Source organism: Cygnus atratus, chromosome 6, assembly GCF_013377495.2.
Source record: "Cygnus atratus isolate AKBS03 ecotype Queensland, Australia chromosome 6, CAtr_DNAZoo_HiC_assembly, whole genome shotgun sequence".
NCBI lineage: Eukaryota > Metazoa > Chordata > Aves > Anseriformes > Anatidae > Cygnus > Cygnus atratus.
In genome coordinates, this window is record NC_066367.1 from 32,627,888 (window position 1) to 32,644,644 (window position 16,757).

Sequence of the window (16,757 nt, forward strand, 5' to 3'; positions counted from 1 at the left end):
AATGACTCATTAGAGCACCCAGTCTGAAGCCACTATCTTACTGGTGCTGTACAGTCCAATTTAATTGGACTAAGAGACTGATACAGCACACTGGTCTTTCGACAAGCAGAGTAAACTCATTCTGTCCATCACGACACTTGTGTTTTTTTTTTCTTAAGGCTTCACACACACCATTTGGGAAGGAAATTCAAAGCACATAACATTTCCTTTTTCAAAATGTCAAATATTCCGCATGAAAGCTGCATTTCCCCCCCCCCCCAAAATGTATCTTTTTTTTTTTTTTTTTTTTTAAAGAGTTGCTGGCTGTCAGTGTCTTGGTAACTGGTGTCCCCCCTCTTTGTGGGTAAAGTTCCAGATCACACAGTTCTAATTTAAACAGGCTGTGGATCTTCTCAGATTGGACAAATTACAGCTGAGAAAAAATTGCCGTTCTGGTTCAAACAAGGAGTTCGGGGCAACCTACTTTTCATGGTTACTGCTTCTCATTTGTCATTTTGAAAAGTTTAATACTAATAGGCAAATCTCTAGCACTTTATTGAGCTTCCACTGCTCACTGAGAGGCAATGCTGTTTGAGAGCTATTTCAGATCCTCAAAAGTAATCTCAAAACCCCCCACCATAATGCATGAAAAAAGTTAATGCTGAGTTATACCTGTTGCCTGCCAGTTTAATGATGGATTTTCACAAGGACCCTAAGGCTATTTTAATGAGTTTTGTTTAAGCCTTGGTGCTGATTGGGTGCATTGCAGAGATTTATCGTGTACAACAAATGCACAAGAAGAATGAATTAAAAGCAGACACAACTCTGAGCAACTTTTCTGTAGTGGAACCAAATCTAATTGCTCCATTAATAGCAAAATACCTTGGCCTTCAGAAGGCAGAACTCATTTTATGTATATATCTATACATATATATACTTATATAATTCATCTCATCTACATAATTAAGCTATGAATCTGTAAAAGTTCAAGGTGAGGAATTAAGTGGATGCTCATATTATTTTCCTTCATCTATCCTTCTTAATGCTCTTCTCCTACCTTTTTTTCCCCTTTTCTTCTTCCCAACTATGAAAATAGATTCTTTAAAAATATTCTTTCTAATATGGCTCAAATATATTCAGATTGAATCATATTCTGGGTACCAGTAAAATCTGGTTGATCGGGAAATGAGGCTGATACAGATTTCAGAAGTTTGTGAGTCAATTTAATATTCAGTTAAGCGGGGTTTTTATGCCAGCAGAGTTGGCATAAACAGGGGCACTGCCAGTTTGTTCCACACATTCCTTCTGCACACTTGGCCCAAATTCCTGAAAGCTCTAAGACTCTAACTTTGGTTAGAGTTAATCACCTCTGAAGTTGCAATGCACTGTGATTCTCTGAAACCGAAATCTGGGGTCTGGGAAGAGATAAAAATTCTTTTCACTTCATGAACTACACCAGTATGCTACAAACAGCAGCTCATTCATTATTTTCTGCTACCACCTTTGTTTATACTGTAAGGTACCCAAAATTGTTTAGGCATGGAAATAAAAGAGCTTGCATTTAAAAGAAGAAAAAGAGCTGGGGAAAGAGCTGGATAACATGGAGGCAAAATGATAACAATGGATCATGGCTGGGTGTCTGTGCTTTCAGACAAGTAGGCTTGTTAAAGCCAAGGAGAGACCAAGTGAGAAAAAAGTGTGAGAACGAGAGGAGAAGGCATGAGAAAAAAGAACAGGTTGAAGGGGTGCTTTTCAGGAATGTTGAGACTGCATGATACCAGGTTCAGCATTTTTATGAGATAGAAATAAGAAGTAGGTTCACATAAAATAATGGGAGAAAACTAATTTGGTTTTGTTTAACATCAAGATCCACCGATCAGATTAGGACTGATCACAAAAATAATGTTTAAAACTCTCAAGTCAGGAGTACCAGAGCTACCATCAAGTACATTGCACCAGAGCCCAGAAGGTAGCTGCCTTCCATAGCACAGTCTCATTCATATTTTCAGAAATACTACTTCAGATGTTGAAGTCATTTACTGCATGTTGTGCTACACATATTAGCTAACTGTGTATGAAAGAGCAGCTTTAAAAGATAAATTCTGCGTTTTCTTGCTAGCCTTAAATGTCAACTCCTCTTTAATGGCAGAGTGCTAGCTCTAGACTGTCTCTAATTGTCAATTTTGGAAGTCTAATTCTATGACAGACAAACATCACAATGTAACATCCCGTTCTAAAAATATTTAGATCTTTACTCTTCTGGATGTCAAGCTGTTTTTTTTAGGTCTGCCTGGTTTCAGTAACTAACCAACACATTGAGGAGAAAACAAGCAGCAAGTAAAAATCATGAAGAAAATGAGAAGTAATATAAAAATCATAGCAACTCACACTTGGGCTCTCTTTGCCCCTGCTGTCTTTACTGGAAGGTCCACTCAGCTGCTCAATTAAACTGTAATGTGCTAATTGTTCATGTCCATCCTCTCCAAAATGGCCATAGAGACTGTGCTGGTATAAATCCAAGATTGACATCGGGTTCCCCAGATTTGACTTTCTCTGCTTCTGTTTTTCCTGCTCAGCTGTAAGAGTTATTAAAAATAATGTTATTATGGCTTATTTACTTGATGAAATACAGTCTAAATATACTGTAATGTAATTTTACAATTTCAAAATGTATTTCAAGTATTTTAAGGTATCTGGAATTCAGTGGTAATAAAAAACATTAGAATACTAGCTGCTAATTCCCCAATCAATACACATACACAGGACTGTTCATATTTAACATTCAAGGTGAAAGAGATGGTATGAGAAAGCCAAAATTAATTTCCTTTCTTTTCTAAATGTGGACAAGATGGTTAATTTGGGAGGATTGTTCCATTTATTTATTTGCTGTAAGTTTTCATTCTCCTCTCTTAATAGCTTTACAGGGCAGATATGCTAAGCTGCTTTAGCATGTCTTTCAGTTTGAAGTTTGACTATTTCTGATAATTCTTTCATTGTAATTGCATTTTAGCTAATGAAAGCAACGGTATAAAAATATATTAGCAAGGTTAAAAAACAGGCTCTGTTCATTTGTTATAGATCCTACTGTAATACAAGAATATGAGGAGTAGAACCTCAGTTTCCAAAGTCCAAAGCTCAAAACTCATACTGAAGATCAAAAACAAAGAAATTTTCTGCAGCTTCAATAAAAAGCACAGGGGATAGAGGCTTGAATGATCATTAGCTTCTTTCCTCACACTTCTTGTTACACAAACTTCAACTCTATCTTATAACCTATAGCATTAGAAGAGCCTCTGCCTCCAGAACCTAAAGAATCTCATCAGAATAAAACCTCTATGAAACTGGAATCAAAACATTCTCATGGTTGAAACAGAAGAAACTGGAATATTTGGACGATTCCCTGCTATTCTACTGACTTTCTCTGTAACACTGGGCAAAGTACAGGGAGTCTCATCCAAAGCCCACCAAATCAATGAAGGTCTTATCACTGACTTTTAATAGTCTTTGCATTAGGCAGTCAGTCTCTCAATCTTTCAATTTCCTGCTCATATATGGAAAATGAAAATCACTCTAACATTATAATACTGCTACAAGGAAAGTTCATTAATGTTTTGAGGACTCGTCTAATAAACATAATTATCTATGCATATTAAAATATACTCAGTGACTTGGTTTGCTGCAGCCCCTGCCCCAGTCTCATGCGGATGTTTTGAGGCCATATCACTTGTGTGCACAAAGAAGTCAAGATCTTTGAACACAGCATGGAATAAAGTATTGTTAATAATCTGATGTGGCAATTGCATTTATAGAGCACAGAGCAGAAACCCTGTTCAGAAAGAATGACCATGGCAGAAATAATTTTGCAATAATGCTTTGTAATTTTCTTTTCTATTTGTCTCAGTCACAACTATGAATTTTAATTCTCTTACTAGACAAAAATTTGGACGTATACACAAAATTAATGGTTTGCTGTGTAAAACGGTGATTTTAAGTCATGCTTATGTATCACTAAACTTGGAATCTGCTGTCATTTAACGCAATTGCTTACACATGATAAAATCCTTTCTTTTTCAAACTGTGATCAATACTGAAAGAATTCCTTATATACCCCTTTGGAAAAAAAAAAGCAAGAGAATGTGATTTGTAAAAAGCAATTCAGTAACAAGAAGTGTTTATTGGCTGAGTTAAATTACTTCCAATGTTTCATACAGATTAAATATAGAACGTTACAGGAATAATGTAAATAAATGGTCCTAGCTTCCTACTTTGCTCTTTCTGTGGTGGAATCACACAAAATGGATTATTTCTGAAAATGCCAAATGTTTAAGTCCAACTCCCAACAGACACTAAAGAGCACAGTATGCCTGTCTACAGTATCTAACAGTCCACGGCATTTTTAATGCATTCATCGCTGCAGTATCTACTGTAGGTGCTAATCTCTGCTAGGTCAGGCTCACTGCTGTGCTGAGAGCCGGCACAAATCCTCTGTATCGCTGAAGTGCTGCTTAAGCTCTCAGGGCTTCAGTGGTAGCTGAGACCTTGCACTGGCCTTTGCACTTGCCAGAATTCATCACCAGCAGGGAAGCCATCAGCTGCATAGGATATCAGCCACTGTCTCCTCCCGCTCCCAGGGGACACCCATCTGCACTGAAAGGTGGCTGGCAGCATGGCAAGCTGGTGGTCATGACAAGACAGCAATTTCCCGGGTTATTAAACACACAGAAAACTATTATCTCAAGAACTTTGCTTAAGGTGCTTTCATCTACTGGAATTCAGTAAATTCCAAATTGCTATCAGTTGCTGCAAAAAGGTTTGATACTTGAAAATGGCAATATATACATGGGGGACATTGAGGGAAACCTCACTATGGCATCACAACCAACATCATTTTGATGTAGAGGTTGGAAAACTATGGCCTTGATCATTGGGTTATTACAACCAGCTAATAAAATTAAAAAAAATAAGGGGGAAGGTATCTTTATAGTCACCTTTTAAATTCTGTAATAATGTAACAGAAGACTTTTTACCTACACTGAAGCATTTTATGCATAAAAACCTACAAGTTAAGCCCTCGCCAGCAAAAACAGTGGAAGAGGGGAAAAAAAGATACACAAATAGAATAAAAAGCAAAAAGCAATAAAAAGTTAATAGAAAATTAGACTGAAGTAAGATCTGGGGTTAGAAAGTGAAAATTAGAGACTCCAATGAAGGACATTATCTGTTGCTGAGTCAGTGTGGAGATGAGAGATACACATTTCTTATGTACAAATTTTCAATTACCTTGTTTGTTGCTCTTTGTTAACTCTACTAATGTCTCCTCTGCGGTTCGAAAGTAATTTGTTTCATACTCTGGCTCCGGCTCAGTGTCACTGCTGCTGGCAGAATAAGTGCACACTCTCAGAGCTGTGTCCTGTACAAATAAGGGTATTGCAATCACTCAGATGATGCCAATCATCCATATTATATATTCATATATAAATCAGAATAAATTAAATAAATTAATAAATTAATAAATATACCACAATAAATAAATTAATAAATTAAATAAATAAAATTTAAAAAAAAGATATATATAAATCAGATACCAAAATAATGCAGAAGATGGAATGAGGAGTGGAACAGTTTATATTCTTCATGCAATGGAAATGGATAATTCAATTGGTAAAATGTCTGCTTTACCAGTTTAACTAGCCACTTATCCTTCAGGTAAGTAATCAGCTACCACCTACTGTCCTAACTTCAACTGCCTATCCATGGCTCACTGTGTTTTTCAAACAGCAATATTAATTTCCCCATCTTCCCAGCCATGGTGCAGCTTTTAACTGATGCAGAAGGCCATTCACTTGAGAGGAAGTACATAGCTGTGAAGTGGGTACCAGACCTGAGGATACCTGCATGCAGCCAGATATGCCCAGCACTACTCTACTACTAAAACTGGGAGGGTGCAAGTCAGCTGCAGTCCCAGAACCATTTAGATGCAGCCACGCTGCTACACACACACTAAGCTCCTGACTCTGAAGCAGACTAATTACCCATGCATCATGTTAACGCGTTTTTGGGTCTGGTCTGTCGCAACTGAGGCAGGGCGAATATGACAGTAATGTGGTTGTGACTTGGAAGCCAGCATGTTGCACCACGGAGGGTTCACTGCCAGTTTACCAATAATAGACAAGACAAGCCATTGTTTTCACTCTATTTCTGTCCTAGATATCCAGAGCATGGGCTATATAAAAATGGGAGATACTCCAGTCAGTAAATAAATGGATGAAGCAGACATGCAAAAATGTCAAGCAACAAAAGGTTTTTAGCTGCTTACAATGCAAGTCTTATTAGCTAAAAGTCTGACAGCTTCCTTGCCTTAATGCCCACTTTCTTGAGAGGGTTGTTCTCTTTACTTGCTAACCTGCTGACCCTGTGCTTCTCACAGGACTTGGCAGCCTGGTGTTCCTGAATATGAATAACAACCATCAGCAGTAGCTTTTACACAGGTATGTGTATTTGCCGGTTCTTTCTGCAGTTTTCTTGAAAACATCGAAGGACAGACAGATCACTGCAGGGATTAACCAAAACCCCACAGAAACACGTAAGAAGACTATTTTCTCTTTCACAATACTTTCTCAGCACAGCTGCTCAAACACTCATACTACACAGCCAAACAGAAAAGGAAACCTAGACCTGGGAAATAAAACCAAAACACAACAGATCTGAATCTCCAAAGGAAAGCAAACAAGCAAGATCAAGTTCCTAGAAGAGAAAAACAGGGTAAAAAGGTCTCGATTTCCTTGCCTATAAAATGGCTGTGCATTTTAATTAATCATGGTTTGCAAACCATGAGGACAAAGTACCTTTTGGTGCTGTATTATTATTAATAATAAATAATGAGATTGCTAATGAAGGTCAAGAAAATAAATGTAGCTATTAGATTGTTAGTTCTCTCCACTGTATTAATAACATTCACCATTTCTGACTCTTTATACCACAATACCTATCTCATTTAAGAGATGACACTTCTTAATTTATACCTTTGTTTTAGTAGTTTTCTTGGTGGTCCAGCCTGGAAGAACTTTTCTATTTTCCACAGTTTCTTCAGTAAGCTGTAATGAGGCAGAGGTCACAGAACTCGGTTCTTGTTCACTTTGCTTTGCAAGGTTAATTATTCCTGAATTAAGAGAGACATTATTTAAACTGTAGGCCTCATCAGCATCTTGAGTGTTTCAATTATAATTTGGTAAAAAATGGGAACTAATCATGATACTTTTATTGTGTCAAATAGTATCTTACTATTCAAAGGAACTACTTACCTTTTTACTGAAATAATTCTAACAATGATAGTGGCAGAATTTGATCCAAAGCCTTTTCCAGTTAACGAGAGAAGAGGAAGGCATGGACTTAAATCCCTCTTTTAGTTTTACAATATATGTTCTTTCAAATAAGAAAAAACATTCAATAACTACTTCCAGGCATTGTAGGATCTGCTTTGCTATTTTATGTTCTCAGAGAGAGAACAGCGTGTTAACATAAATATAATTAGAAGTACCTTTCTAGCAGAAATTCTCAATCAGCTAGCCTTTTTATTTGCTATATTTGCACTATGCAAAATCAGAACATCAAAGAAGATCTATGGTGCACATGGAATCAAGTGATAATTGTAATTTGGAAGAAAAAATGAGGGAGAGGAGAAGATTCAATTGAAAATATTCTAGTAAAGAATGAGTTGACCTCACTGTCTGGTGTATACTACTTTTTTTTAACATCTCTTCATGACAATTTAATTAAGATACAAACCTTGCAAGGTTGGTGCAGTGAATATTAGCATTAAGATCAGAACAATCTTACTGCTACTGACTTCTTATGAAGCAATTCAGTGCTTGCAGTTTCTATTCAATTTGTTATAATGACAGTGTTTAATCATGGAGTCTACTCTATAGCACAATGCTGAACTGAGGTCACACATGTGGCTATTCAAGCATGTAGCATATAATCTATAACTAAGATTTCTCTTCTGAATCCTTCTTAGCCGTACCATTAATTAACAGTACATTTATTTAAAAAATACTAAGTATTAAAATATCTTTTATTTAGCTTTGATTTGAAATGAGCAGGGGAGACTGCAATGAAGCATACAATGTGTGTTTGCAGTCTATTATACCATTACAATACTGCACTGGGAATATTGCTAAAACAACCAGTTCTAAGACGTTTAATTAGAATTCTTCTGTTATGCATCTTATGAACATATTAAAGAGCCTTCTTTCCTCCTAGGCTCAATATGCATCAACTCATTAGCAGAACACATATTTGATGGTCTTAAACTAAGCTTAAACTTTATACTTAACCTTACATGTTAATTCTATGGAATCTTTCTTGGAGCAATACAGATTTATGGAAGTTAAGCACTCACAAGTTGTTATATGGGCAAAAAATACTTATGTTGACAGTGTTAACAACCATAACACCAGTGACATTGCATTTGATCAAGATTTAAAAAAAAAACACTCTTCCCCATTAAACCAATTACATTTGCCGAGTTTTGTTCCATACCTATCATACATGAAAAATTGTTTTATGAAGCTAAATGCTATAAGTAATGATTTCTAACATTATTGGCATATATATTAGTTGCTCAAAAACCTTCAAAAATTTATACAAATTGTCAGTGTGCATTTATAAGGAATTGCACAAAGTTAAATAGAACTATTTACTAATACAAAGTTATTTGTTGATGTTTTGCTGAATTGTTATTCCGTTTATTCCTTTGTCAGCTTTTGTTTTATACTTTATAGTAAACATCTACTTGGCTGATAAGTTAAAGTGAAGTACTTTATGTTCATATACATAAATATTTGTATAATGTAGTAAAATAACAGGAGTCCTCTTTGAGGTCAAGGCCATATATTCAGTGGGATAGAATTTATGCACTGAGGCCAAATGAATATTTAGCCTGACTCTGGTTTCAAAAGCAAGTCTTTATGAATGTGTCTTTTCTATGTCACAGCACAGCTATGCATTGTACTTTGCTACAAAGTCTGATCCTGAATACTGCTGAACATCTGCATTCTTATTCAATTCAAATTCCAAAGCTGGCATATGTTTTTTCGTCAAGTACTGTTTCTTGAGAAAAGGATTTAAGTACTTAACGCATTTTTCTTCCTCAGTTACAGATAAGCATTATGTGTAGCAAAATTTCCATATGGCTCAGGTCACAAACTTGTTAACCTTATGCATTCACAGAAAGAATATTTTCTGCTCTGCATTTAACATTTCTGTTATCAATCGTCATTATTGTAGGATTTCTGCTAATCAAAACAGACATCAGGACAGAAATAATGTGATTTTCAGTGTAATTGACATTTTACCTGAGGAAGCTGGTTTTGGAAGGCGACTTTGAAAAGGTCGTATACCTTTGGCAGTCATGGCCGGATCAGATGTTGAGTGACTAATTATGCTTTCCACAGACTCCTGACTCTTAGCTGTTGAAGGCACTTCTCGCTCAAGAGTTTTGGCTCTTACTGAAGGAGCTGAAAGAAGAACTTGCTCAGACGGTGCAAGGGCTTCTGTTTCCAAGGTCGATTCTTGCTTAGAAATGTGTCGCCCTGCAGATCGGTTCCCTGAGTCAGGGAGGGGGAAGGTTCCGATCCCGCTGTCCAGTGTCCTCATCTGGCAGCAAGACTCTAAGACACAGGAAAATTGTGTGACAGGGTGGAGCTAAAGGAGTCGCTGGTTCTTAAAGACAGTGAAAGGGTCTACGGGAAAAAAGGGCATCTTCAAGGGAAGGTTTCAAGGGGAAAAAAACATTTTGCATTTTGTGAGTACACTGTTACCTGTCATTTGCATGCTTTTGACACAATACATCTATTTAAGTGTGTGCAATGAAATACCATTTTCAGGTGCAATGAATCTAACATGCCAAGACACTGAAACTGGCCTGCTGCAGACTTATGATGTGATAATGAATAGGAAGGGCATTGTCCTAGAAAGTGATTACAGCTGGAATTTTAAATGACTTAGTTTGAAGACCCACAGAAAGTCTGGAGACCACCAACATGAGGGATTAAATAGGGTAACATACCCCTTGCTAAATTGAACTACACCGCGCAAAGGCTTGGCTTCTCCTTATTTCTGTTTACTTCATTGTTTCTCTTATAAGAAGAAATGTGTTCACCAAAATCTGTCATTTATTCTTACCAAAAATTAATTTATATATTTCCTAGAGATACTGGTCTCTCAGAGCTTCCTCATATACTTGGATAGCAACAGTTATGCCTTTGTTCACCTTGTCACACTCTGGATCAGCACATACCCACTTTGGGTAAGTGTACATCTTACAACACAGTGCCAGGCAGGGATACCTTGAGGACTTGGTTTGGAAGCAGGATGGTCACACACAGCTCTTCAGCTAATTCACCCTACTGGAAACATATGCTGCTAAACAAGGAATAGCAGAAGATGCAAGCGCAGATATATACTAGGTGCTGGAAAAGCAATGGGCATGTAACATCACCATCCTGCCCTGACATTTTCTGCTCATTCCCAGTGACTTGCCTTCTGTTTGTAAATTGAACAAACAATGTTGAAGAGACCATGATGGCAAAGTCCTTTTGAGATGTATAAACATCAAGAAGGGAACTTCAGCACTAATGGTTGGAAAATGAGCATAATGTAGGTTAAACATCTGGAAACATCCCTTGACAGCATGATCTTCAGTCTGTGGCAGACACTCCCAAAGGAAGTAGAAGAATTTCCTTTGCTTGAACAATTTAAGGCTACACTGGATAAAAGACATACTGCAGTGAACAACTGTACTCTAGCAGGAGATGCAAAATATGACCCAATACATCTTTTCCATCTCTGCTTCCTGTGTTCCTGAGTATTGATTTTTTTTTTAATGATATCCCCATTTGTTATGTAAGTCTGTTGTAGTTAGCAGTCCTATGTCAAATCATTTTTGTGATTTTTTTCCTCTGTAGTGTTTCTAATACTCTGAGAAATTTGGAAATATTTCTCTTCTACAGTTTTTCCTATTTCTTTTCTAAAAAAGAACATTACCATGGTCATTTTCCATTAATATCTTAGTCTCAATGGGCCTTATATGATAGCACGTAAAGAATTACTTACAAATAAATGCTTATTTATGTTTCTTGGTTCTTGTCAAAAGAGGAGCAATTTATACTTTCATGGTGCTCATTATCTTATCCTAGTAATTCTTAGTCTCTTGAATGCAGTTTTCCTGATAACATTTTAAAGAAGTGAAGTATCTTCTCCACTCATATTAAAAATGAAGGATTTAGAATCATAGAAAGATTGGAAGTCATATTGAGCACTTTTACCTTACAGGGCCTAGTTGAGCTGCATCAACAAAACCAACAACTATGCCCTGTTTTAAAAGGGTAACAAGTGACTCTGATTTCTCTCACAGAATTCCTACACCACAATTAGTTCTTCCCACTGGTAAAATGAGATAAGGTGTGGAAGCCGTGGCCAGCTGGCAACTACATTTTCCATCACATTTTTGAGCTAATGTGCCATAATGATTTTAGAAGTTTCTGAAGGTTGTCCAGGAAATGTGACAAAGAAGAGAATTATATTTGGATCTGCTAAGTCACGGGGAGGTTTCCAACTACTGAACCCTTGTACAGTATTAGTCCTTACCCTAAGATATTTTTTTGTTTCTTTTCGCATAGTCAAACACCTAGCTGGAAGTGGGTGAACTGTTCCTCTTAGGATATAACAGAGTACAGAAAAGTAAGTTAAAACGTTAGGTGTCTGTCCTTGCCATTTACTCTGTAGATAAATAAACTTAAAAAATGCATTAGCTCATGGACTGGCAGCGCTTTAACTAATGATTATCAGTGACAAAGTCAGCAAGTAAAGAAAAATATAAGATAAGAAAGGACCTCCAGCAGTTTCTTCTTGACCAGAAGGAAGACATTCATGCAACACTGGTTTATTGGAGATCCAGAGCTCTTCAGCAGACCTGGAGTAAACTAGAAGCACCACAGAAAAGAACATCCTGAAGGCAAAAATCAGAAGAGAGATCCCTTTGCTGTCTGTATGGCTAATGCCAGACCCGATTCCACAACTCAGTTTCACAGGACTTTGAAAGATTTTGTAGCATTGTTTCCTTCCCAAGCATTCTCTAACAAACTAATAAGGCAGTCCAGTCCTTCCTGCTTACTGCAAGAAAACTGAGTAGACTCAAAATCTGAACAGCAAAGCTATGTCCTTCACTCAGGGCAAACTGGAAGATGAACTCTGTTTTATCTTCTAAGGTCATGTTTCTTAAATTTGCATAATCTACATACAAAAGATCTTGTCCTGCCCACGGTTACCTTTTGTATGTCTACGAATGGACCATGAAAACACACAGAGCATAAAATCAAGAGACATGAATCATACTTCCAAGAAAATATGGTCTGCCATTTTAAAAATAATTGTGAGCGTGATAGAGGAACACACCAAAAGCATAACATTTAATTAAAAGGAAAAATAGTTTAAATCAATTCTGCCTTCACTTTATCCACAAGAAAGGAAATACACCATGTGGAAAACAGATTTTTAAAACATCTCACTAATTTTTAATTCTCAACTACAAAGTGCTCTGGCTTTCAAACTGCTCAAAGCTCAGCAGCTCCCACTGTGACACTTAAAGACAAATTTTTGAAAACTCCTGACTGGACTATGCCGAGTAATCCTGAAAAACCTAGTCCTAAATCTACAGAGTACACCACAAAATTCTGTACTAATGTCAACTGTTCACTAACGGAAGTAACTAATCACCCCTTCTCGTTTTATATTCAACAAACAAAGAAGTATCTGTGAGAACAATTTGCATTACTGAATGAATGAACATGCAACATTATCTTGTGTTGTTTTTAAACTTTTATGAAGCAACTGCAAATTCAAAAAGAATATGTTACACATCTCAGTGACAGCTTTCAAACCAATCAGTTCATGGCCCATCTGATTTCATCAGTCGTGCTGACACTTCAAATGGCTGTTATCAGCGAGAGCTGCACAAGACTACATAATGAAAATTTGTAAAAGTAAAATCTCTGATGCTGCAACAGTACTACTTGATAGACAAAAAGTGTTTCTGCAGAACATTAAAGTCTGAAAAAAAAGTGGTATTTGAGCTTAATTGATTTTGCTTGTGAATCTTTCCTGGCAAACAAGGCAAATTCCTTGCCTGATTTTGTTTTGTTTTGCCTCTTTCCCTGTCAAGGAAGAAAGAAGCTCACACAATAGCATTAGCTTTTGTAGTAGGCACAGATAGACTTACCATCTGTCATTTACTGAACAGTCAGACTAGAATCAGAAGACTGAAATATTGAAATAGCCCTTCCCTCCCATCACAGGGATTTGATTCTAGGCAGAAAACAAAGTGCCTGGAAGTCCTACAGTAGAGGAACATATAACTGAAAATGGAAATTAGGAAAGCGTTTAGAGATATTTCTAGGAGATCACGAAATTCCTTACTGCATGGGAATCTTTTGACGACAGGCTGTTGTAAGCGGGATGTGGACAATCTGAGGAAGACCTTCAATGTTGAGAAGCTTTTTCCCACTAAGCGTTTAGAGAAAACATCAGCCAAGAAATTAACACTGAGCAGGAAGTTTTCTGAAAGTTTGCTGAACACCCTACTCCTGAATAAATTTGAGGTTTAATATTTTCATAGGCAAAACAATCATTCAATCATTCAGTCCATGTTCTGCATCAGCTGGACACCATGGGAGTTTGTGCAGTTGGACAGGCTTTGGCACACTGTAACATCACTGGTGTTCCACCAGAATTTTCTGGTATCAATAGACCACCAAACCATCTTCCATATGGAGACAGCACCCAAATTAAATGGAATAAAAAATATCTTTGAAAACTGTGCACTAGTCCGAGGGTATGGGCAAGAGGAGAATAGAAATGGGACATACACTTAGGCTGGTAGGTATCGGTAATTCTGAGAATGACATTTTTTTCAACAGGGAAAAATTACAATAGCAACTCCCTCTGTAGGTTTCTTATGTCTTCCTCCAAAATGCAAAAATCAGGAGTTTGAAATAAACACAGCCTGCTGACAGGAACTGACAACCTAGAATGTATTAGTCACATTCTCCTGAGCATATATCATTTAAAAATACATCTTAAATACCAGCAACAGATCACTAAACCTAATTATTTTCAAACTTTGTTATTGTTTCTAAAGACACTATCTCTAGCTCAGGACCTATCCTCATTACAAATCATTGTGCTGGCTTGGAGAAAATACCCAGGGAAGCCAACTGCTGGCCTCATTTTTGTGTTCCTCCTGAAGCCTCTGTATTGGTCACTCTAAGGTCAGTGAACAAGAGGAGCTCTCAGTCTCTTACAAAGCACCCTTCTGTGTTCCTCTTTTTACACAACACATGTGAAAGGAAAATCAATTTTGGGGAAAAAATACGAGAAAACACAGAACAGCTACTATGAAGGGAATTGCTTCCAGCACAACACAAGAGACGTGGGTCCAGCCTCCCTCAGGCTAAGCTCTATACTGATACTTAAAAATAGGATATAATTCAAAATACACAATGGACCAAAACCTCTCTCACATTAGGTACATATAAGTATTTCTAGTGTTGAACTTCTGTAAACTTGTATCGAGTCCCAGCACATATTCAAGAGATTTCATGAAGTTCATACAAAAGAAAACACAAAAAATGGTAACACAGCTTTTAAACACAGCTTCTTATACACACCTCTTCAAGATACTTTTACTAAGGGGGATGTAATGCCACATATAATTGTATACAAACTCTTAACTGAATGACTGGAGAGTATTTCAAAATATTTACTCTGATAAAGATTCACATCCTAATAAAGTCCTATCTTAAAAGGGGTTTCAGAAATTATTAGTCTATTCACAAATCACGTCAGTCTTCCTTTCCATAGGGACCATTATAATTTCCAGAAGTTCATGTATTTACCCACTGTTATTTTGAGTACTTAGTTAAAAGAATATGAGTGTTCTTATTTTGCTTAAATCAAGTGTAAAAATCTTTACAGAAACCACAAGATCCAAAGGTTTATCCATAAAACTAAAGTAATAAGGCCTTGATCAGCAATTGTATTAAGCAGGTATATTGTCTTATGGACACACATAACCTTATTCAAAATGATCGGGCAATTGACCCACTTTGAATTAAATGTAATAATAGTAGACATTTTTGGATGCGGGCACATAGGGAAAGATTTACAGGTCCCACGAGTAGGTCCTACTGTGCTGTAAGACAAGTTTTGCCTCTTCACCAACTCATGCTATGACTGACACAGCCACCTCTCAGCGCTGCTTGAGGGGTCAGGATTTCCAGAAGCAGTTCAGTAACTTCAGCCATCCCCTGTCACTTGGAGTCAGGAGGATACTAATAAAACATATTGACGGATTCCAAGATGCAATTACTGCAAACAGACATAATCTCTACTTCAAACAGTTTCAATTTTAAGGTAGCAAAGCTACAGAAGCGTGTATGTCACTTAACTGTGATGGCCGATCTATCTTAACATCAAAAACGCATCGAACCGCAACAAGCAGGACAATTGTATTTTGGGTCAAAAAAAAAAAAAAGATTTAAAAAAAAAAAATCACAGGTCGTTCTGCTTAAACCAGTCTTCCTGTATAATGCTTGTGGCATAGGGACACATTTTCTACTGAAGAAGCATCCCACCTCAGGAAAAGTGTGGAGTTCTCCTCTGTGCTCACCACTACAGCTGGTTGGATATCTTCCTCACATAAATTTTCAAGTTCTGGCCTCCTAAACTGCATATGATTGACACAAATTTCAGCTGAAACTTTTGAATAACAACCAGAATTTTCCACAGAAAGCAGACTTTCAAGAAAAAAATATCAGTCATAAATAGCTCTGTATCAAGAACAGTTTCACTGGGAAATTTCCAGCAAGCTGTTTTCAGAAGTACAGACTCACTTAAGCCTTGAAAGAAGGTTTTGAGAGATATCTAACACCAAGTGGTCTTTCTACAAGGAGTACCTACACCACTAAAAATGAAAGGGCATTAATCCCATCAGTACACAAATTCTAACGAATTATCTTTCTCTGCATTAGAAAGATCAAGACTTCTATTAAGCTGACACGGGGAACCAGAGAATATGTAATTTTTTTTCCTGACACACAAAGGGAGTATCATTTTTCTAGTATTATGAAACACGCCAAATTATTAATTAATACTTTTTATTTTTTTTCATAATAAAATCTCAAATGTAAATAGGTCTCTGCAAAATTGCTTTATCAGTTAATAAACATCTTTAAGCTACATGTGGCATTGGCAGGAAGAACTTAAACTACAGATGGGAAAACAGATCTCTTTATTTGCACATCCTTCTCTTCATCTGCAATGCTAAAGCAACCACAAAAAAAATGAATGTATTTCTGCCAAATCAATGTCAGTTTTAAGCAAATTATTCCTTCTGGGTTTACGCCATCATTTGATCCAACAAAGATGAATGCATTAGTGTTTTCTATCTGGATCTGAATGTAACCATTATGCAAACCTACAAAAAACTGAAGGCTATCCTAAGTAAAACTATATAAACCACAAGTTTTCACAGCCCTGACACTCCCCTGGGCGCTGCACTGGTGAAACGTAATTATTTCTAATGTATACTAAGAAAGGGTAAATGGGAGGAGGACTGTGCAGCAGATTTTCAAATAAGGAATCTGTAAGTAGACTTGAACTAAATTCATGGCTGTTTGAATCTGGGATTAGAGCTTATGCCTATTTATAAAAGCAATAAT

The 16,757-nt window shown here is 36.8% G+C and overlaps 1 protein-coding gene across 1 annotated transcript in view; it reads right to left on the bottom strand.

Annotated features, from left to right (window-relative positions):
• NCKAP5 (NCK associated protein 5) overlaps positions 1–16,757 on the bottom strand; it is a 366,387-nt gene that overhangs the window by 23,111 nt on the left and 326,519 nt on the right. The window contains exons 16-19 of the mRNA XM_035556100.2: positions 9,336–9,650; positions 7,002–7,138; positions 5,260–5,389; positions 2,368–2,555 (exon numbers count right to left, since the gene is read on the bottom strand). Coding sequence (XP_035411993.1) covers positions 2,368–2,555; positions 5,260–5,389; positions 7,002–7,138; positions 9,336–9,650 — 770 coding nt within the window. The remainder of the gene's footprint in view (positions 1–2,367; positions 2,556–5,259; positions 5,390–7,001; positions 7,139–9,335; positions 9,651–16,757) is intronic.